A 21,672-nucleotide genomic window follows, 5' to 3' on the forward strand; every position below is an offset into this window, starting at 1 on the left:
CTTTGCAGTGTCTAATCTATTAATCCCATCCAGCGTATTTTGATTTCAGACATTGTAATTTTACCTCTAGAAGTTTGATCTGGGTCTTTTAAAAATCTTTTTGAAGTCTATACTTAACATGTTCAGTCTTTTCTATAGCATCTTGAACATTTGAAATATAGTTATTGTTTTAATGTACTTGTCTACTAATTCTGTCATTCTGCAAATTACGGGTTTCAACTGATTTTTATCCTCATTTGGGAATATGTTTTCTTGTTTATTTTAATGTCTAGTAATTTTTTATTGGATGTAAGACATTTTGAGTTTTATCTTGTTGGGTGATGGATATTTTTATATTCCTAGAAATATTCTTGAACTTCGTTCTGGTATACTTTATTTGGAAACAGTTTGATCATTTTACTTTTAAGCTTTGTCAGGCAGTCCCAGAGTTGTGTTTAATCTAGGATTAATTTATCTACTACTGGACAAGACCCTTCTTTCTTTAATCAATTATCTGTGAATTATGAAGCACTCAACTTCGGCTGTTGGGAGCAGGCACTGTCCTGGGTGGGTTTGAGTTCTGGGGACTATCCCCTCTAATCTTTTGGAATACTTCTTTCCCCAGCCATAGGTGGTTTCCTCACAGTATTGCCTGAATACTCAAAGGGGACCCTCTGTAGAGCTCTGGTATTTGTTCTGTGCAGCTCTCTCCTCTGCAGTTCTCTGCCCTGCCAATTCTAGCTGCTTTGGTGTCCCTGAACTTCCACCTCTATCTCTTCAATTCAGGAGATCTGTTGTCCCGGATGTTAAAATGTGTGCCATGTAAACTAATTTTCAAAGCCAATCCTTACTAACAAAACAATTATTCAAATAGATTTTGTTAGAAAAAGCCTGACTTCATTTTTAAGAATTCAGAATGTAAATATTGTTATGCAGTTTGATGAATACTTTTAAAAACCACTGAGAAATAAATTGTGGAGTATGTCTTGTAAGAAATTACTAAAAGTAGACATTATTAAAATGTACTGTTTTCAGTAGTGACGCACTAATTTACATTCCCACCAGCAGTGCATGACGGTTATCTTTTCTCCACATCCTTACCAAAACTTGTTATTCTTTTGTCTTTTTTGATAATAGCCAATCTGATACTTGTGAAATGATATCTTATTGTTTTGATTTGCATTTCCATGTTGAACATCTTTTCATGTGTCTGTTGGCCATCTGTATGTCTTCTTTGGAAAAATATCTATTCAAGTCCTCTGCCCAATTTTTAATTGGGTTGTTGTTGATGTTGATATTAAGTTTTATGAGTTCCTTATATACTTTGGATAACAATCCCCTATCGTATGTATGATTTGAAAATCTCTTTTCCCATTAATTAGGTTGCCTTTTTGTTTTTGTTCTTTTTGTTTCTTTTTGTGTTTGTTTCTGAGCAAGAGAGAGAGAGAGAGAGAGACAGAACACGAGTGGGGGAGGGGCACAGAGAGAGGGAGACACAGAATCCTAAGTAGACCCCAGGCTCTGAGCTGTCAGCACAGAGACCTATGTGGGGCTTGAACTCACAGACTGTGAGATCCTGACCTGAGCCGAAGTTGGACGCCCAACTGACTGAGCCACCCAGGTGCCCCTGCCTTTTTGTTTTGTTTTTTAAATATTTTTTATTTTTAAGTAATCTCTACACCCAGTGTGGGGCTCAAACTTACAACCCTGAGATCAAGAGTCACATGATCTGCCAACTGAGCCAGTCAGGTGTCCTCCTTTTTTGGTTTGTTGATGGTTTCCTTTGCTCTGCAAAAGCTTTTAGTTTAATGCAATCCCATTTGTTTATTTTAGCTTTTTTGCCCTTGCCTAAAGAGATTGGTCCAAAAAAAACATATTACTGATATCAGATAGAGCTTAGTGCGTATCTTTTCTTCTAGGAATTTTATGGTTTCAGGTTTCACATTCAAGTCTCTAATCCATTTTGAAGTTATTTTTGTATGTTGTGTAAATGTGGTTCAGTTTCATTCTTTCACATGTAGCTGTTCAGTTTTCCCAACACTATTGAATAGACTGTTTTTTCTCCATTGTATGTTCTTCTTTTGTCATATATTAATTGACCGTATAAGCATGGGTTTATTTCTGGGCTCTTTGTTCCATTGACTTATGTGTCTCTGTATTCCTGTGTTTACCACACCATTTTGATTACTATAGCTTTGTAGTATAGTTTGAGATCAGGAGGCATAATGCCTCCAGCTGTGTTCTTCTTTCTCAAGATTGCTTTGGCTACTCAGGGTCTTTTGTGGTTCCATGTTCTATTTCTGTGAAGAATGTCATTGCTATTTTGATGAGCATTGCATTGAATCTGTAGATTGCTTTGGGTAGTATGGGTATTTTAAGAATATTAATTCTTCTAATCCATGAGCATGGAATATCTTTCCATTTGTGTCATCTTTGATTTCTTTCAACAAATGTCTTGCGGCTTTCAGAGTACAGTCATACCTTGCTCTATTGTGCTTCACTTTATTACACCTTGCAGGTACTGCCCTTTTTTTTTTTTTTTTTTTTTTTTTTTTTTACCAACTGAAGGTTTGTGCAACCCTACATCAAACACGTCTGTGGACACCATTTTTCCGATAGCATTTGCTCACTTTGTGTGGCTTAGTCACATTTTTTAAAATCTTGGAGTATTTCAGACTTCTTCATTATTATATTTGTGATGGTGATCTGTAATTACTAGCCTTGATATTACTATTGTAATTGTTTTGGGGCACCACAAACTGCACCCATATGGGATAGCAAACTTAATTGGTTAATGTTGTATGTGTTTTAACTGCTTCACTGACTGGCTGTTCCCTCATGTCTCTCCCTCTCTTTGGGCTTCCCTATTCCCTGAGACATAACAACATTGAACTTAGGCCAATTAATAAACCTACGGTGCCCTCTAAGTGTTCAAGTGAAAGGCAGCCTCATGTATCTCACTTTAAAGCAAAAGCTAGAAATGATTAAGTTTAGTGAGGAAGGCATTGCAAAAGTCGAGAGAGGCTGAAAGTGAGGCCTCTTGTGCCAAACAGCAAAGTTGTGAATACAAAGGAAAAGTTCTCAAAGGAAATTAAAAGTCCTACTCCAGTGAAAATACAAATGATAAGAAAGTGAAAAAACCTTCTTGCTGAAATGGAAAAAGTTTCAGAAGTCTGGATAGAAGATCAAATCAGCCACAACATCCCCCTAAGTCAAAACCTAATCCAGAGGTAAGCCCTAACTATCTTCAATTCTATGAAGGCTGAGAGAGGTGAGGAATCTGCAGAAGAGATGTTTGAAGCTAGTGGAGGTTGGTTCATGAGGTTTATGGAAAGAAGCCTTTTCTATAACAGAAAGTGCAAAATGAAGCAGCAAGTGCTGATGTAGAAGCTGCAGCAAGTTACCCAGAAGATCTAGCTAAGATAACTCATGAAGGTGGCTACGCTAAGCAACAGACTATCAGTGTAGACAAAACATCCTTCTATAGAAAGAAGATGCCACCTAGAACTTTCGTAGCTAGAAGAGAGAAGTCAAAGCCCAGCTTCAAAGCTTCAAAGGACAGGATATCTTGTTATGGGCTAATGTAGGTGGTGACTTTAAATTGAAGCCAGTACTTATTTACCATTTCAGAAATTCTAGGGCCCTTAAAAATTATGTTAAATCTACTCTGCCCATTCCCTCTAAATGGAACAGCAAAGATGACAGCACATTGTTTACAACATGGTTTATCAAATCATCCTGCTAATGAGACTTACTATTCAGAAAAAAAGAATCCTTTCAAAATATTACTGTTCATTGACAATGCACTTGGTTACCCAAGAGCTCTGATGGAGATGTACAGTGAGATTAGTGTTGTTTTCATGCCTGTTAACACAACATCCATTCTGCAAGGAGTAATTTTCACTTTCAAGTCTTGCTATTTAAGAAATACATTTCAGAGGCACCTGGGTGGCTCAATCATTTGAGCATTTGACTTTTGATTTTGGCTCAGGTCATGATCTCAGGGTGGTGAGATTGAGTCCTGCATCAGGCTCGTGCTGGGGATGGAGCTTGCTGAAGATTCTTTCTCTCCCTCTCTCTGTCCCTCCCCCTGCTTGGGCACTCCATCAAAAAAACAAACAAAAAAACATTTCATAAGGCTACAGCTTTCATAAGGCTATAGGCATAGGCATTGATTCCTCTGATGGATCTGGGCAAGGTAAATTAAAAATATTCTTGAAGACTAATGAATCTAGATGTTACTAAAAACATTCATGATTCATGGAAAGAGGTCAAAATATCAACATTAATAGGTTGGAAGAAGTACATGGATGACTTTGAGGGGTTTACAACTTTAGTAGAGGAGGTAACTGCAGATGTGGAAAAAGTAAGAGAACTAGAATTAGAAGTGGAGCTTGAAGATGTGAATTGCTGCAATCTCATAAAACTTCAGTGGATGAGAACATCTTACAGATGAGCAAAGAAAGTGGTTTCTTAAGATGGAATCTACTCTTGGAAGATGCTGTGAAGATTGTTGAAATGTCAACAAAGGATTTGGAATATTACATAAGCTTAGTTGATAAAGCAGCAGCAGAGTTTGAGAAGATTGAGTCCAATTTTGAAAGTTGTACTGTGGGTAAAATTCTGTCAAGCAGTATTGCATGCTACATAAAAATAGTTGGCGAAAGGAAGGCAATGTGGCAAGGTTTATGGTCTTATTTTAAGAAATTGTGAGTGTTACAGCTCTTTTAGAATTTGTCTAGCAGGGTTTCCAGTCCTTACTGGAAGACAACCCCACCCTACCACTGCCAAAAAAAAAAAAAAAAAAAAAGAATTGTACAACCACCCCAGCTTTATACAGCCACTACCCTGATCAGTGAGCAGCCATCAAGATTGAGGCAGGACCCTCCACCAATAGAATAATTACAACTTTCTGAAAGCTCAGATGATGGTTATCATTTTTGGCAATAAAATATTTTTAAATTAAGGTATGTACATCGTTTTTTAGTCCTAATGCTATTGCACATGTAATAGATGACAGTATAGGGTAAACATAGCTTTTGTATACACTGGGAAAATAAAAAGTTTATTTGACTGGTTTATTGCGGTATTAGCTTTATTGTGGTGGTCTAGAACTGAACCTGCAATATCTCAGAGGTATGCCTGTACAGGTCTTTCAACTCCTTTGTTAAATTTATTCCTAGGTATTTTATTTTTGTTGATGCAATTTAAATGGTATTGTTTTCTTAATTTCTCTTTCTGATAGCTCATTATTAGTGTATAGAAACAACTAATTTCCACATGTTAATTTTGTATTCTGTGACTTTACTAAATTCATTCTAAGTTTTTTGGTGGAGTCTTTAGGGTTTTCTATGTATATTATCACATCATTTGCAAATAGTGACAGTTTCACTTCCTTTCAACTTAGATGCCTTTTATTTCTTTTCTTATCTAATTGTAGTGGCTAGGACTTCTTGAATAACAATGACCAGAGTGGGTATTTTTGTCTTGTCCCTGATCTTAAAGGAAAAGCTGTCAGTTTTTCACTGTTGAGTATGTTATTCTATGTCATATATGGTCATTGTTATGTTGAGGTATGTTTCTTTTATTTTTAACTTTGTTGAGAGTTTTTATCATAAATGATGTTGAATTTTTGTCAGATGCTGTTTCTGTATATATTAAGATCATAAGATTTTTGTTTTGTTAATGTAGCATAATGTTGATTAATTTACAGATATTGAACCACCCTTGGATCCCTGGAATAAATCTCACTTGATAATGGTGTATGATCCTTTTCGTGTACTGTTGAATTTGGTTTGCTAGTATTTTGTTGAGGATTTTTGCATCTGTATTCATCAGAACTATAGGCCTGTTATTTTCTTTCTTTGTGTGCTGTATCTTTGTCTGGTTTTGATATGAGGGTAATGTTGGCTCTGTAGAATGAGTTTGGAAGTGTTTCTTCTTTGATTTTTGACAAAGATAATTACCAACTCTTTAAATGATTAGTAGAATTCACCTGTTAAACTAATTCTGGGGTTTGAGGTTTATTGTTTTTTTTTTTTCTTTTCAAAGAACCAGCTTTTTAGTTTCACTGGTCTTTTCTAAAAAAAATTTTTTTTAGTCTGTCTTTTATTTATTTCTACTCTGATCTTTATCATATTTCCTTCTACTAAGTTTGGGTTTCGTTCTTCTTTTTCTAGAGTCTTTACATGTAAAGTTTATTTATTTGGACTTTCGTTTCTTTAGGTAGGCCTGTATTGCTGTGAATGTCTTTAGAACTGCTTTTGCTGCATACCCTAGATTTGGGAACATTGTGTTTCCATTTTCATTTGTCTTAGGGGTTCCGCCCACTCCACATTTCTAAGCAGTCCCCCCCCTTTTTTTTTTTTAACTTTTTAAAAATGTTACTTATTTTTGAGAGAGACAGAGCACAAATGGGGCAGGGGCAGAGAGAGAGGGAGACACAGAATCTGAAGCAGGCTCCAGGCTCTGAGCTGTCAGCAGAGGGCCCGACGCGGGGCTTGAACTCACAAACCACAAGATCATGACCTGAGCTGAAATCAAGAATGGGCCACTTAAACTGAGCCACCCAGGTGCCCCATTCCCCTTGGTTTTTTATTCAAGTGTGATTAACTTGCATATTAGTTTCAGGGGTACAATATAAGAATTCAACAATTCAGTACATTTTTCAGTGCTCAAGATAAATATACTCTTAATCCCCTTTATCTATTTCACCCATCCCTGGCCCATTGACCTGGTAGCAACCATCAGTTTGTTCTCTGTATTTAAGAGTCTATTTTTTATTTTGGCTCTTTTTTTCCTTGTTTGTTTTGTTTCTTAAACTCCATATATGAGTGGAATCATATGGTATTTGTTGTTCTCTCCCTGACTTATTTCACTTAGCATTATTGCCCTCTAAGACCATCCATGTTGTTGCAGATGGCAAGATATCACTTAAATTTTTTTCTTTGATTTCTCCCTGGATCCATTGGTTGCTTGTAGTCAACATTTTAAAATGAAGTAGGATAAGGATTAACTACAATTAGAATAATTTTTGCTATTTTGTTAAAATAAGAGTTAAACTATTACACTGAATAATGTATAGAGAAGTCACACAAAGTATTTTTTCTATAGTTTAGATCTAGTGTAATTTAAACATTTTGCTAATCCGGAAAACATTCCAGTTACATTTTTTTTTTTTTTAATTTTTTTTTAACGTTTTATTTATTTTTGAGACAGGGAGAGACAGAGCATGAACAGGGGAGGGTCAGAGAGAGGGAGACACAGAATCTGAAACAGGCTCCAGGCTCTGAGTTGTCAGCACAGAGCCCGACGTGGGGCTCGAACTCACGGACCGTGAGATCATGACCTGAGCCGAAGTCGGCCGCTTAACCGACTGAGCCACCCAGGCGCCCCCATTCCAGTTACATTTAAAAGAATCACATCACTAGCCTTATAAGCAGATTATGGAAGCTATTCTCTTTTGGCTGAATATTTTAGAATTTTATCTGATGATGTAACTACAATTAAGTAGTTATGACATAGGGTATGGTTTTAAATTCTCTGAAAACAAAGTTATAATCTTTAATAGCTCACATTTATTGTGTTCTTACTGTGTGTTGGTACTTAACCTGAACACTGTATGTTCTCTCTTATCTAATTCCTCCAACAATCCTAAGAGGTAAATACTGCTTTTATCTTCATTTAACTGATGAGAAAATTGAGTTTCAGAAAATATTTTATTCAAGTCAGCCCAAGAGCTGGTAAGCAGTAAATCCAAAATTAATACCCAGGTAGCCTGCCTTCAGATGTTATATTATTAAGCAAAGTGCTGTGACACATCCCGAGGTTGTACTGTCATGGTCTTCATCTTGGTGGATGAATGAATGAATTCCAACACCATGTATTTTATGGTATGATTTGATACGTATGATATGCAAGAAAATTATTAAACATTTTCATGTGCTTTGTAAAACACCTAATTATTTATTATAGATAAATGGATTCTATTAGTTTTCTTTAAGAAAAAGCAACTGTCAAAGGGAAATTCTGAAATGACCTTTAGTTATTGAGTAATTGAAAATATAGGAACTCATTAAAATCATTTGTTTTTATTAATCTTTGTTTCTAGTTGGGAGAAATAAGTGCTCGTTAATGGGTTTTCTAAGTTCTATTATTTGAGAAAATGAAAGTTAAAGGGAAACTTGGAGATCTTATCTGTTTCTTGTAATAGTAATTATAGCAACAAATAGCAGCTGGCATTTGTGCCAGTTATGTACTGGGCAGTCCTCTAAATACTTTATGTATTATTACATATTATTTAATCCTTACAAGAACAGCAATGAAGCAGGCAAAATTATCCTCACTGTACATTTTTCAGATTTTTTTAGAATGATTTTAAGTACTGGATTGATTTATTGAAACAGTTACAGTGGTTTTTATTTGTCCTTGTCTTTTAGTAACAACTAACAAATGCATAATTGCAGCAAATATATTCATATTACTCCTTAATTGATGCTTTTTACTGTGCTGTCTCCGTTACCACACAGCTGGCCCTTTTTTCATTCAGTATGCAGTGACCAGAGGCCTCCTCATTTTTTTTCTTGCTGTTACATACTGACCCTTATTTGATACACCCTACCTTTCAACTCCAATTTTTTTCCTTGCTAAAGTTCAGTTTGTTCCAAGTATTATAATCACTTCCTTTTTAATGTCACTGCCAAGTTCTCCATTCAGTGTCGCTTGTTTCCTGTTCATATAAAATCCTTAACTGAGGAATTAGTTTTTTCTTATTCTGTGTCTGTCAGTTTTTGCATGTGAATCAACAGGAATGTCTTCTAAACCCATCTTATATATATTCACTACATGTATGTAGCAGTTTAATAGTTGCTGTTAGTTTTAGGGGTTGTATATATCTGTGCACAAGAGATTAAGTTATTAGCCTTCTACAATTAAAAAAATATTGAAATCTGTCTTTTATCTTAGTAAGAAAAATTTTATTATATTTCTTTCTTCACTGTTTTTTTTTCTTACAATTTTTTAGGTTTTATGGCAATTGGATATATTCCGAAGAAGCTTACGGGTTCTAACTGGACATGTTTGTCAGGGAGATGCCTGTATATTTTGTGCATTGAAGGTAACCTTTTAAAATTTAATTGTATTTGATAGCTTGTTTGGTTTAGTTGACAGATTTGGTTAGTTTATTTGAAATTAAAGTTCATTGTCAAGATGACTTAGAGCTTTGAAGGTGAATTCTTAAAATATGATTTATTCAGCTTTATGGTCCCCCCTTTTATGGAAGAACAGTGAAAATTAATATTCTAAATAGTATAAAATATTAGGAATGTTATATTTTTCACTATTTTGAAACAATTCTTTATTCATTTTATAAAACGTTTGAGCTACTGAATTTTGTGCACCTCTAGTTACTGAGGATACAGCAATGAACAATCTGATAAAGCGTCAGACCTCATGGAGCTTATATATTCTTGTAGGACAGGGGAAAATAAGTAAGCAAAATATAAAGTATGTTAGGTGGTAATAATTAAAAAAGGAGGGGAAGTAAATCAGGGAAAGGGAATAGAGAGTGTTAAGTAGCCAGGAAAGCCTCACTGAGAAAGTTTAAACTATAACCTGGAAGAGGTGACGGAATGGAATATTCCAGGGAAGTAGGGAAACAGTAACTGGAAAGGTCCTAAGGTGAGTATGTGTGACACATTCAAGGTAATCTGGGTGGTGGAAGCTTTCTGAGCAAGGGGGAGAATGATAGGAGGGGAGCTCAGAAGTAAGGTGAATTTTCGTGGCTTTAAAACATATCTTCAGATTCTTCTGCACTCTTCCTATCAAAAGGTGGAGTCTAATTCTTTGAATATGGGCTGGCCTTAAGGATTCATCCCCATCAAATAGAATGTAGCAGAAATGATGCTGCAGACATTTGAGATTAGATTAGAAAAGCTGGTAAAGTTTCTATCTGGCTCTGTCTGTTGGGGTGTCATTCTTGGGAGTGAGCCCCCATGCTGCGAGAAGGCCAAGCTGGCCACAGCTATATCAGAAGTCCCAAGCTGATTGGTAGTGCCAACAGCCACCATCAACTGCTCTATGTAATGAGCAACCTTCGGATGATTCTGGGTTCCAGCATTCAAACTGTCCTAGATAACTCCCAGTGGAGCAGAATCGAGCTGTTCTCACCCAAATTGATGATTTGTGATCAAAACAAATGTTATTTGTAGTATCTACATTTTGTGGTGGTTTGCTACGGAGCAATAAATAACTGGAACAGGAGTCCATATTGTGTACGTCCTTCTAGACCTTTGTGAGAACCTTGGCTTTCCTCTTGAGCGATTTAGGAAGTCTCAGGATTGTTTTGAGTGGAAGAGTGATATAATCTGTTTTAATTAGATGTAATATTTCAACTGGATCTGTTTGGCTACTTGGATGAAAATAGATAGAAGAGAGACAAAGACAGAAACAGGGAATCATGTATATAGTAGCATTTCATTTATGTCGTTGAGATTTTTACCTAAAAATTACTAAGATTATTATTAAGATTTTATTAACGTGTTTCAGAGATAAACATTTCATTCGTTTACATTCTTGAATATTTTTACACACACATACATACAAGAAAATAAAAAGTGATTTTCATGCTTTATTTTGATTTATATTCCTGAATATAAATCACCAAAGAAGGCAATTTTACACTCTCTTTTTTAGAACATGGCAAAATAGGGTTATTGTTAGGGGATGAAGAATTACCTTAGATCAAATTATAATACCGCATTTTATTTACGCCACAGTAAATTTTGGATATTTTGTCCAGTTGTAAAAACTAGTATAGTTAAAATGTCTAGACTAAATCTTTCATAGCCTTACATAATCACTTACCTGCCTCCAAAACTTACTCCCTGTCTCACATACTGCACTTTAGCCAAACTGGCTACCTCCTTCCAATTTCTCAGAGCTGGCTTCCATCTGAGTGTTTTCATTGTTACTCCTTTTGTCTAGAATGCTTTTCTTCTAGATGTTTTTGTAGCTTACACTCTTCTTTTTAAATCTTTTTTTAAATGTTTTTATTTATTTTTGAGAGAGAGCATGAATGGGGGAGGGACAGAGAGAGGGACAGAGGATCCGGAGCAGGCTCCGCGCTGACATCATGAACCGTGAGATCACGACCCGAGCCGAAGTCGGATGCTCAACTGACTGAGCCACCCAGACGCCCCCTGTCTTATTTCTTTTATGCCAGTCCTCAAATGAGGACATCAGTGAGGCCCTCCCTGACCACCCTAGGTAATAATTAACCTCCCTTTTCTCAGCATCCCTATTTCTATTATAATACTTTATTTTTCTCTCTTCTATTTTATGTCTTTATTTTTCTCTATTGTGTCTATCATATTCCAACATATAACTAGTTACTTGCCTTCCCCTTACTACAACCAGAATGTGTACTCCACGAAGGCAGTGTTTTTGTCTGTTTTCTAGTGAAGACGCCTCACATACACTAGGCAGTCAAAAAACAGATGACAAATAAATGACACTCTTGTGTAGGATTAATATCTTAAATATTACCTTGAAAAGTTTATTACTTACATAAGAAATGATATCTAAAATATTTTTTGCTTTTTCATATTTGTAATTATACCTAAAAATTATAATTCTAGATATCTAATATCATTTGGCATCTTTATTTTTCAATTTCTTATTTATTTATAAATTAGATTTTTCTTACAGTAGTGGAACAGGTTTTTGAAATATCTTCCTAGCCTATCAGATGTTGATCTGGAAAAAAAAAAATTGATTTTGAGGTGACATACCCCTTGAGCTAATTATTTAAGAACTTAATATGACCAATTCTTACTTGGTGGGGTTGTCACTGAAAACCTTTTTCCCCCCACTTTCTCTCACCTAAAGTGATTGTCATAAAATTGGAACTTATTAAATAGTTTTTCTTCCTTAAATTCAATAAGGAAAATGGAAAACCAGATTAATACCTAAATCATGTTTTTGTGAGTGTTTCCACCGTTTTTTAGGCTTAGGTTAGAAATAATGCTCCAAGTGAGGAAAACTGATAATTTGAAAATTAAAACATTTTTCAAAAAATTAAAAGTCATCATCTTTTGTCTGACTTCATACAAATTGTACAGTGTCAGTTTTTAAAGACAATTTTAATTGGTGGGAAGTTGTCATCCCATTGAACTTACCTAATTTTTGTTTCTCTTTAAACCAGCATTTGTCATTTTCTGAGGTTTATTTATTTTTGATTAACATAATTTTAATTCCTATAGCATACTTTTAGATTTATAGCAACTTAGAACTTTTCCTTAAACAACTTGGATCAGAATTAGCTGGGAACAGTTTAAAAATTGCCCTGACTTCTGACTTCAGCATACTCAATCAGAATCTCTGAGGATGGGAACTGAGAACTCATTTAATTCTGTGCACACTGACACTTAATTTAGAGACTGGGGCAACCATTTCTATACATTGTTGATAGAAATAAATTTTGTATGGAATTTTAGAGCAAAAGACTATGTCCATTTCTAGGTATAGTGTGAGTTTCACTCTGTTATAGTGAAATTACTGAAGTGTTTCTTTAGTTTTTGGCTTTAAGCTTACTGATGTACTTGTTGATCCCCAGACAATATTTGCACAGTTTCAACATAGTCGAGAAAAAGCACTTCCTTCGGATAATATAAGACACGCTCTAGCAGAAAGCTTCAAAGATGAGCAGCGATTTCAGCTGGGCCTTATGGATGATGCTGCAGAGTGCTTTGTAAGTATTTTTGATAATCCCTAAATCAGGATACTAGCTTGTTTTCCTTAAGTGATGTGAATTTTGAGAGGAATGAAACATAAATTTATAACAATAGAAAGGAATCCATACTGCTTAGTGCATCCTTGTCTTACCCGCCCTTCAAAACTCTGTGTGTTTCATGACTTTTGGTTTTGATTTGACATTTATATGTTATTATCATTTTTTTAATGAGTATCTTTACTATTTTCTCAGACAGGTGGAAAGCTCTTTGACTAATGCACTGCTTAACACACTTTCCATGTTGATTAAAGTGTGTCCGAAACAGCATACACAGTCCTAAAATATACTTTTCATAATTCTCATGTTCATAATAGATCCATTATTTAAAATATAAATATATTTTGTACAATACCAAATTTTATAGTTTATTTTCACTTAAGTGAAATGTCCTAGTACATGGTTTGATAATTCATAGAATATCTAGAAATTTAGGCTTAAATAATTGAATGGTTTTAAATTTCCTGGGGCAGAGGAGGCAGATGTTTAGCTAATTAAAAGAATCCATTGGAGGTGTCTGGATGGCTCAGTCGGTTTAACATCCGACTTCAGCTCAGGTCATGATCTCGCGATTTGTGGGTTCGAGCCCCAAGTCAGACTCTGTGCTGACAGCTCAGAGCCAGGAGCCTGCTTCAGATTCTTTGTCTCCCTTTCTCTCTGCCCCTCCCCTGCTCGTGCTTTGTCTCCCTCTGTCTCTCAATATTAACATTAGATAAAAATAAAGAATCTATTTGATAGGCTTTTGCTAAAAAGGATTGTTAAAGAAATAAATATTCCTTATTAATCTGTATTATAAACTTGAAATTTAATATGAAATTTGTTTGCAGAGCAGATTTCTTGCATTAGGATGTTAGTGTAGGTATTGCAAGCCTTTGTCATTGCTATTTGAATGTGAGTTATACAGACTATTAAAATATCCCAAGTAGGATTTTTAAAAGATCAACTGTTTTTTTCAATGTGAGAATGCTGCAAATATGGGAAACTTATGTTTTCTATTAAATTCTACATGTCAGCCACCATGAATTGATTTTTTAAAGGGTATTAAAGATATTTATTAAATTAATGTTTCTTTTATTTAATTTTTTTAAAAAAGCTAATACTACAAAAGGTGAATAACTGAACGGTATTTGAAGGGTTGATTAAAGAGGAAAGCTGAAAAGCTGACAATATATATGGTGCTGTTAAATTTAACACTTTGGAAAATCCTAAAAAGATTTTTAAATTTATAAAGTTAAAAATAGTTGTATTATGAAGTATCTTCTGTAAGATTCACAAGTCATTTGTCTTTTAATTTTTAAATTAGGAAAATATATTGGAGAGGATTCATTTTCATATAGTGCCAAGCAGAGATGCAGACATGTGTACCTCTAAATCTTGTATCACTCACCAGAAGTTTGCCATGACTCTGTATGAACAGGTGAGATGGCTTAACCACCTTATTAGATATTGTATTTGTTATATTTATTTCATTCATTTGTACTTTGGTATAATATATAACATAAATAAATATATGTAATATATGTATTACATTTATGTTTTATGATTGATAAATTAAACATGTTTTTACCTGTAGTGTGTGTGTCGTAGCTGTGGAGCATCATCAGATCCTCTACCTTTTACAGAATTTGTGCGGTACATTTCTACAACAGCCCTATGGTAAGAACCTTACCAGAGACGTTAATAATACATTTAAGCACATTGAGCATTTATTTTATAAAACCATAACATATGTGAATATCTACTCTCTGTCTTAAACTTAAAAAATATGCTGCCATCAGAAGTACTAAGTGACGTCTGTCTCAGTTGGATGTTTCTGTTTTAGCCTAAAATGTATACTTAATGAAATGTACCAAATATTAGTGAAAATTTGTATCTATTTATATTTATACCAAGTTTTTGGAATTGTGAAGCAGAGTTTAAAATGACAAGCTCAATGGTAAATGGAGCTGCACATTATTTCTTCATTTTTGCTAAGGTGCTATCTTTGTAGTGACCCATCAGCTCCATATCCCATCATGGTGATGGAAACTAGGGTAAGCAGAAAGGGGGTTGGGGGGATGGTGACATTAATTCTTCATTAGATTTATTGAGTTTAAGGCCTCAACATTAACCTGAAATAAAAATTTGCCTATGCTTGGCTGTCCCCTCCCTCCCTGTGCATGAAACATTACTAATTAGGGATCCATATGATCCCTAGACTTTACATAAGAATTGTTTGAACATTTTCTAACAGGTATTTGAGAATATAAATATTTGATATATGGTAAACATTGAATAAATGTTTATAGGTATTTTAATACAAAAAAATAAAGCATGTATCAATAATTATTAATCAGAATAAATCAGTTCAACAGTTAGTTACTAAATGCTATTGGGGCGCCTGGGTGGCTCAGTCGGTTGAGCATACAACTTTGGCTCAGATCATGATCTCCCACTTCGTGAGTTCGAGCCCTGTGTTGGGCTCTGTGCTGACAGCTCAGAGCCTGAAGCCTGCTTCAGATTCTGTGTCTCCCTCCCTCTCTGCCCCTCCCCTACTCACACTCTCTCTCTCTCAAAAATAAATAAACATTAAAAAAAATTTTTAAGGGGCACCTGGGTGGCTCAGTTGGTTAAGCGTCCAACTTTGGCTCAGGTCATGATCTCACAGTCTGTGAGTTCGAGCCCCGCATCAGGCTCTGTGCTGACAGCTCGGAGCCTGGAGCCTGTTTCAAATCCTGTGGCTCCCTCTCTCTCTGACCCTCCCCTGTTCATGCTCTCTCTCTGTCTCAAAAATATATAAACGTTAAAAAAAATTTTTTTTTAAATGCTATCAATATTTTAATCATTGTACAAAGTGAATATCAGGTGCTTATCTGTTTCATTATAATATTAAACTACCTGGCTTTTTTTGATATAACACAATATTACTTAAAGACTATTGAATAATATCAATTTGGTTATTTGAGTGTGTTTAGTATCTTTCTTAGCATATAGAGTTGGGGATATTGGTTTAAGGAAACATTCCCTAAACTTCAGTCAATTATAGGTTCATTTTTTTCACTTTGTATGAAAAGTAGGATGGTGTCTGAACAAGGATAGGCCACAAATTAAAAACTATAAAACTTTAAGTCTATTTTGAAACTCTTATATAATGACAATGCTCTGAGGCAGTATCTTATGTAACAGAGTTAGAGCTCCATCAGTCTCTCTGTAGAGATCTACACCACAAATTGTAAGAAACCAGACTTTAAATGGTAATTATGGTTGACCCTTCGGTAACACAGGTTTGAACTGCACAGGTCCACTTAGATGGAGATTTTTCAATAAATGTACGTGCAGTACTGTAAATGTATTACATCTTCCTTATGATTTTCTTAATAACATTTACTTTTTTCTAGCCTTTTTGTAAGAATACAGTATATACTACATATAACATAAAATATGTGTTAATCAACTGTTACTGGTAAGGCTTCCGGCCAACAATAGGCTATTAGTAGTTAAGTTGGGGGCAGGTCAGAAGTTAGTATGCGGATTTTGGACTGCATGAAGGTTAGCGCCCCTTACCTCCATGTTATTTAAGGTTTAACTGTAGTCACTTTCTTTTCATTGGTAATAAGTATTGAATACCAGTTACTGAATTCCAGGCTTAACAAAAATTGTCATTTTAAATGTTAACAAAAACACTATTTTAAATGTATAATTTGAATGAGCTTGTCAGATTTAGTGCATTTTAATACGTTTATGAAGTACTTTAGAAGAATGGGTGCTCTTAGTTGTTACTGAATATTGTACATTATTTAAATCATGAAACTGTAAAGTATATCCAACTCTAGGACAGTTCACATTACTAAGCAGAACCAGAACATCTAGAATGGAAACTAGTAAGGATATTTAAGGTTACATTGCATTTCTTTTTGGAAATATTTAAATGGTTGTTTAAAGATACTTAATATTTTGGTATATAAAAATTAGATTCTAAGAGAGACTACACAAAAAGTGGCATAGATATCCTGCCTACGTTCTAATGAAATGGTCAGCATTCATAAGGCACAAACCTGACCTAAGTAGTTTTGGTTTGGACTTCTGCATTAATCAGCAAAAGGCCCCTCTATTAGCTGAAAATTATAACTTCGTTTTTGAGAATTTGAGGCCAGAGAGGGAGCCTTTCCCACAATTTGTTGTTCTTGTTAGGTCAGAGTTTAAACTCAAGTCCCTACTTGTTAAACAATAATGTAAAAGAAACATTTGACTTAAAACTTGGAGCATCTTATTATCTTGTTCATGTAGTTCCAGACCATGGTAATAAATGTTTTTCATCATGCACCTGCCAAATTCCATAATTTTTCACTTTATGGAAATTTACTTTATGGTTAATTTTTCAGACAAAACCTGTCTTAAACAGAAAAAATGATCATACCCATATTGAGAACTTAATTTCTTTTCATGCATAGTTTGTTAGATCTTTTTAAAGTTCATAGGACACATTTGGGACTGCTTCTTTCTTTTGTAGCAATGAAGTGGAAAGAATGATGGAAAGGCATGAACGTTTTAAGCCTGAAATGTTTGCAGAGTTGCTACAAGCAGCAAATACAACTGATGACTATAGGAAATGTCCTGTAAGTATAATTTGGAGAAAGCTAGTATGCTTATATGTTTGCATACTTGAAAATAAACATTCAGAAATTACCATGTAAATAGTAATTCTACATGGAATTAATTTTAAGAGTTAATTTTTCAGGGGCAACTAGGTGGCTCAGTTGGTTAAGCGCCTGACTCTTGATTTTGGCTCAGGTCATTATCTCATTGTTGTGGGATCAAGCCGCACATTGGGCTCTGTGCTGATGGAGTGGAGCCTGATGGGGACTCTCTCTCCCTTCACTCTTTGCCCCTCTCCACCCCTCTCCCCAAAATAAATAAATAAACGTTTTTTAAAATGTTATTTTTTCAGTGTTATTTTAGGCAACTCTTTATACCATGTGAGCTATTTAAGCACTATTAAAAACTCTTTGTGAAGGATTTAGTGTATGCTGATTAATTTTTTTAAGTTCTGACATCTGTCATTTGACTAAAGAGAAAGTTAGTTTCTTTTTTTTCCCTGCGCCTGGGTGGCTCAGTTAAGTGTCCGACTTCGGCTCAGGTCATGATCTCGCGGTTTGTGGGTTTGAGCCCCGCGTCAGGCTCTGTGCTGACAACTCAGAGCCTGGAGCCTGCTTCGGATTCTGTGTCTCGCTCTCTCTGCCCCTCCCACTGTTCATGCTCTGTCTCTGTCTCTCTCTCTCAAAGATAAACATTAAAAAAAAAAATTAAACATTACAAGTGGCATCATTCTTTTTTCTAATGTAATATTACTTCAAGTGTTTTAGGGCTCATTTTTCTAGATTGATTTCTTGCTTTAAAATTACAAAGATACCAAAGTACTTTGATTTAAAATAAACTTCCTGTTTAATCAATAATTAAGACAACTAGTTTGATAAAAGTCCATTTTAGTATGCTGAAAAAATAGATTTCTGATGTATGTAAAGATTGTTAATGTATAGTACAAACTGTCAGGCATCACCTATGGTATATATGTTTCAGTAATTTCAAAATTTGCCTTTTGTGTTTTTCTTTAGAGTAACTGTGGCCAAAAAATAAAAATTCGCCGTGTTTTAATGAATTGCCCAGAAATTGTTACAATTGGTTTAGTCTGGGATTCTGAGCATTCTGACTTGACTGAAGATGTTGTTCGGAATCTAGCAACACATCTTTATCTTCCTGGGGTATCTCAACTGTTTTCATTCACTTCCTTTTTGTTTTTAAATTCTTTTAAAACATATTCATATATTATAATATACTTTGTTTTTCAGAATTAAATTATCTTTCTAAAGGAAAGATGTAGTGCTGATAAAGTTCATCAAATCAGGCTAAGTGGAATGCCTTTCTTGCGTAGACTAGGAACGGCTTTTAGTTATAAACAATCTTGTGTTCTAATTCGATATCACTCTAGAATGGTGATATTGCTGATAAATATGTGTGTGTGTAGGGTAATGACCAATATAAATATTAACCTAGAAAGGTTTAAGATACAAAATTCATCTATAGCACTGATCTCTTAATATGCATATTAACATCTTAATATATTTTGAATTGGTTTATATCACCATTAATCTTTTAGATAATTATCTTTTATAAATATGTTAATGTTTGTTCAAATATGTGATTCAGTAAAAAAATTATTAGGAATTGTGTAATTTATCCCCCATTTCCAGTTTATGTATATAAAGTGTCAGTTCTGTGTTATTGGAGACAATGTGTTACTGAACTAAATTGTAGTGATTTTATTGGACTAATAATATTAATAGTTATATAGTTAATAGTAATTAATAGTTAATAGTAATTCTGTTCAGTACAATGTCAGTGTACCTTCTGTACTAATATAATAGTGGATTGGGGAAGCTTATATAAGAAGTATTTTTCATAGATAGTCTAATATATGACTCACCAAATTATTATTCCTCATTTTTAAAAAGATACAGTATTAAATTACATGTTATTATTTTTTTAAACAGCTTTTTTATAGGGTTACTGATGAAAATGCCAAAAATAGTGAACTTCACCTCGTTGGTATGATCTGCTACACCAGCCGACATTATTGTGCCTTTGCTTTTCATACCAAGAGTTCCAAGTGGGTATTTTTTGATGATGCAACCGTGAAAGAGGTAAGTGATATTTTCACTAACTGGGATAATTGTTGTGATTTTTACTTTTTAGGAATAAATGAAGATAATGATATATACAATGTATATCACATAATACAATTATGTGAAGTAATGATTGTATGTAAACACTTATTACAAAATTATTATTATATAAAATAATAAATGACCTTTATAATAGCATTGTTAAGTTCATACTTTTAATTTTTGAAACCTGGTTTATTTTAAAGCCACCTTTTAAACCAGTCTATTTCCAGAATAATAAAAACGTGACTAATAAATGTTAGAATGCAAATACACAACTGTCAGTGGTCCATATGTATTCCCTTTTGTCTGATGCATAGTTGCTCTGTGTATTTCTTTGTGAATGATTCACAATTGCTTTGTATAATTAGTGATGAAAATTTGCTTGTTTTTTTAATTATTAGGACTCCCTTTTCAAACTTCGTGGTATTCAGAATTAGATATGCCTACTATTATCTTTGGTGAATTATTTATTCAAACATTATAATATCTACCAAACTAGTGAATAATAGTTTATAATAAGAAGTATGTATCAGAATCACCCTTGGAGCTTTTGAAAAAACGTACATGCCTGGATTCTTAAATTCTTGATTCAGTAGTATAGAGGCAGGTATCTTAATTTTTTACAAGTTCTACAGGAGATTCAGATTTTGCCACATTTGAAAACTTGATCTTGTGCATACTGTTTCTAGGCTTATGGGCTTTGAGAATCCTATTATTATGCAGTAAATGGACTTAAAAATGTAAGTTATTTCATTGTTATAGCAAATGGTGTACAGTTCCATTTGCTTTCATTTTAATATATAACAAAGGGCCATTTATCAGCATTATGAATTACTAAGTTAATAGAAGCTCATATATTTAGTATGTAGTGACTTTCTGTCTCTTTCTATGAACAATGAACTGCTATGGAAATTGCCCCTCTAGGGGCACCTGGGTGGCTCAGTTGGTTAAGCATCTGACTTGGGTTCAGGTCATGCTCTCACAGTTTGCGGTTCAAGCCCCCACGTTGGGCTCTGCACTGAGAACTCAGAATCTGGAGCCCACTTCAGATTCTGTGTCTCCTTCTCTCTCTCTGTCTCTCTCTCTCTCTCTCTCTCTCTCTCTCTGTCCCTCCCCCACTTGTGCATGTGCTCACTTGCGCGCTCTCTCTCAAAAATAAATAAATAAGCTGGAAAAAAAGTGGAAATAGACCCTCCAATATTAAAAATTAGAAAACCAAATAGATGAGACAACTTTTTAAGAAATTAAGTAGTAGGCAGTTGAACAGAAAAAAGGAAAACAAACAAGACGAGCCCTACAATTATTCCTGCTTACTGCCTATAGATTGTTTTTAGGTTGCAATTCAGGGAGGGGGACTCAAACAAAGCCTAGTAGTATCACAGAGTTGAGGAAACCAAAATTGGAATTCAGAGAGGTGAAGATGGCTAAAATCGCTGGACAGATTACCAGAAAAAAACACTGCACAGAGGGAAAGTGCTAGAGACTGTTAAAGGGGTCCCCTTTAATCTTTACCTGAATAGTGATCTGACATGTGTGGGGCAGATCTGCACAAGATGGGGTGGGGAGGAGAATTACTGGAAAACAGAAAGTCAGACAATTTTAAAAATTCATATATGGCTAGGACCAGTTTGCATCTATACCAGTAAGAGTAAAAAGATATTGTAATGCGGGGAGCATCAAGTAGAATCCTTAGAATAGTACCACCTGAATTATACCTAGACTGAATACTGCTCTGCACCTGACATAAAAAGCTTAAAATGAAGCCTTCAAAGGACAAAGATGATCCCACATAACTTAACAAATGCCAGAATGAAGTCCCAGCACTTTTTAAAGGAACACAACAAAATTCACTCAAAAATATAAATTTCAATTAAATTTCAATATGCTATTTCAAGATAGCATTCAATAAAAAGTTACCAGCTATGCAGAGAAGAAGAAAAATGTGACCCATCCCTGAAGGAATATTAATAAAAACAGACCTGTTCCACCACTCCCGTTTCTTCTGATCACATGGTAAGGGGTGAGAAAGCAAGGTAGGGAAATGGAGCACACCTTCTCTTCTGTCAGGAACTTCATCAGCTTCACTATTCCTACCCTCAAAAAAGAGGGTTCTGAATAATAGCCAGGTGATCTCCAAGGTCAGAAAGACTCAAAGTGACAGAGATGGAAATAATCAGACAAGAGTGTGATAATTGCTGTGTCAGT

General features: G+C 34.7%; 1 protein-coding gene and 1 non-coding gene across 3 annotated transcripts in view; both read left to right on the plus strand.

The window, feature by feature from the left end:
- The window catches only part of USP53 (ubiquitin specific peptidase 53), a 64,540-nt gene that overhangs the window by 17,305 nt on the left and 25,563 nt on the right, over positions 1-21,672 (plus strand). The window contains exons 3-9 of one of the 2 annotated variants that reach the window (XM_060654279.3): positions 9,002-9,094; positions 12,593-12,727; positions 14,070-14,183; positions 14,340-14,422; positions 17,256-17,361; positions 18,358-18,504; positions 19,294-19,443. In XM_060654279.3, coding sequence (XP_060510262.1) covers positions 9,002-9,094; positions 12,593-12,727; positions 14,070-14,183; positions 14,340-14,422; positions 17,256-17,361; positions 18,358-18,504; positions 19,294-19,443 — 828 coding nt within the window. The remainder of the gene's footprint in view (positions 1-9,001; positions 9,095-12,592; positions 12,728-14,069; positions 14,184-14,339; positions 14,423-17,255; positions 17,362-18,357; positions 18,505-19,293; positions 19,444-21,672) is intronic. The other variant, XM_078445789.2, reaches the window with a different exon arrangement.
- LOC132693471 (U7 small nuclear RNA) lies at positions 4,691-4,755 on the plus strand. Its single transcript, XR_009616839.1, has one exon. It is a non-coding gene; the product is annotated as a U7 small nuclear RNA (small nuclear RNA).

This window comes from Panthera onca, chromosome B1, assembly GCF_046562875.1.
Source record: "Panthera onca isolate mPanOnc1 chromosome B1, mPanOnc1 haplotype 2, whole genome shotgun sequence".
Classification (NCBI taxonomy): domain Eukaryota; kingdom Metazoa; phylum Chordata; class Mammalia; order Carnivora; family Felidae; genus Panthera; species Panthera onca.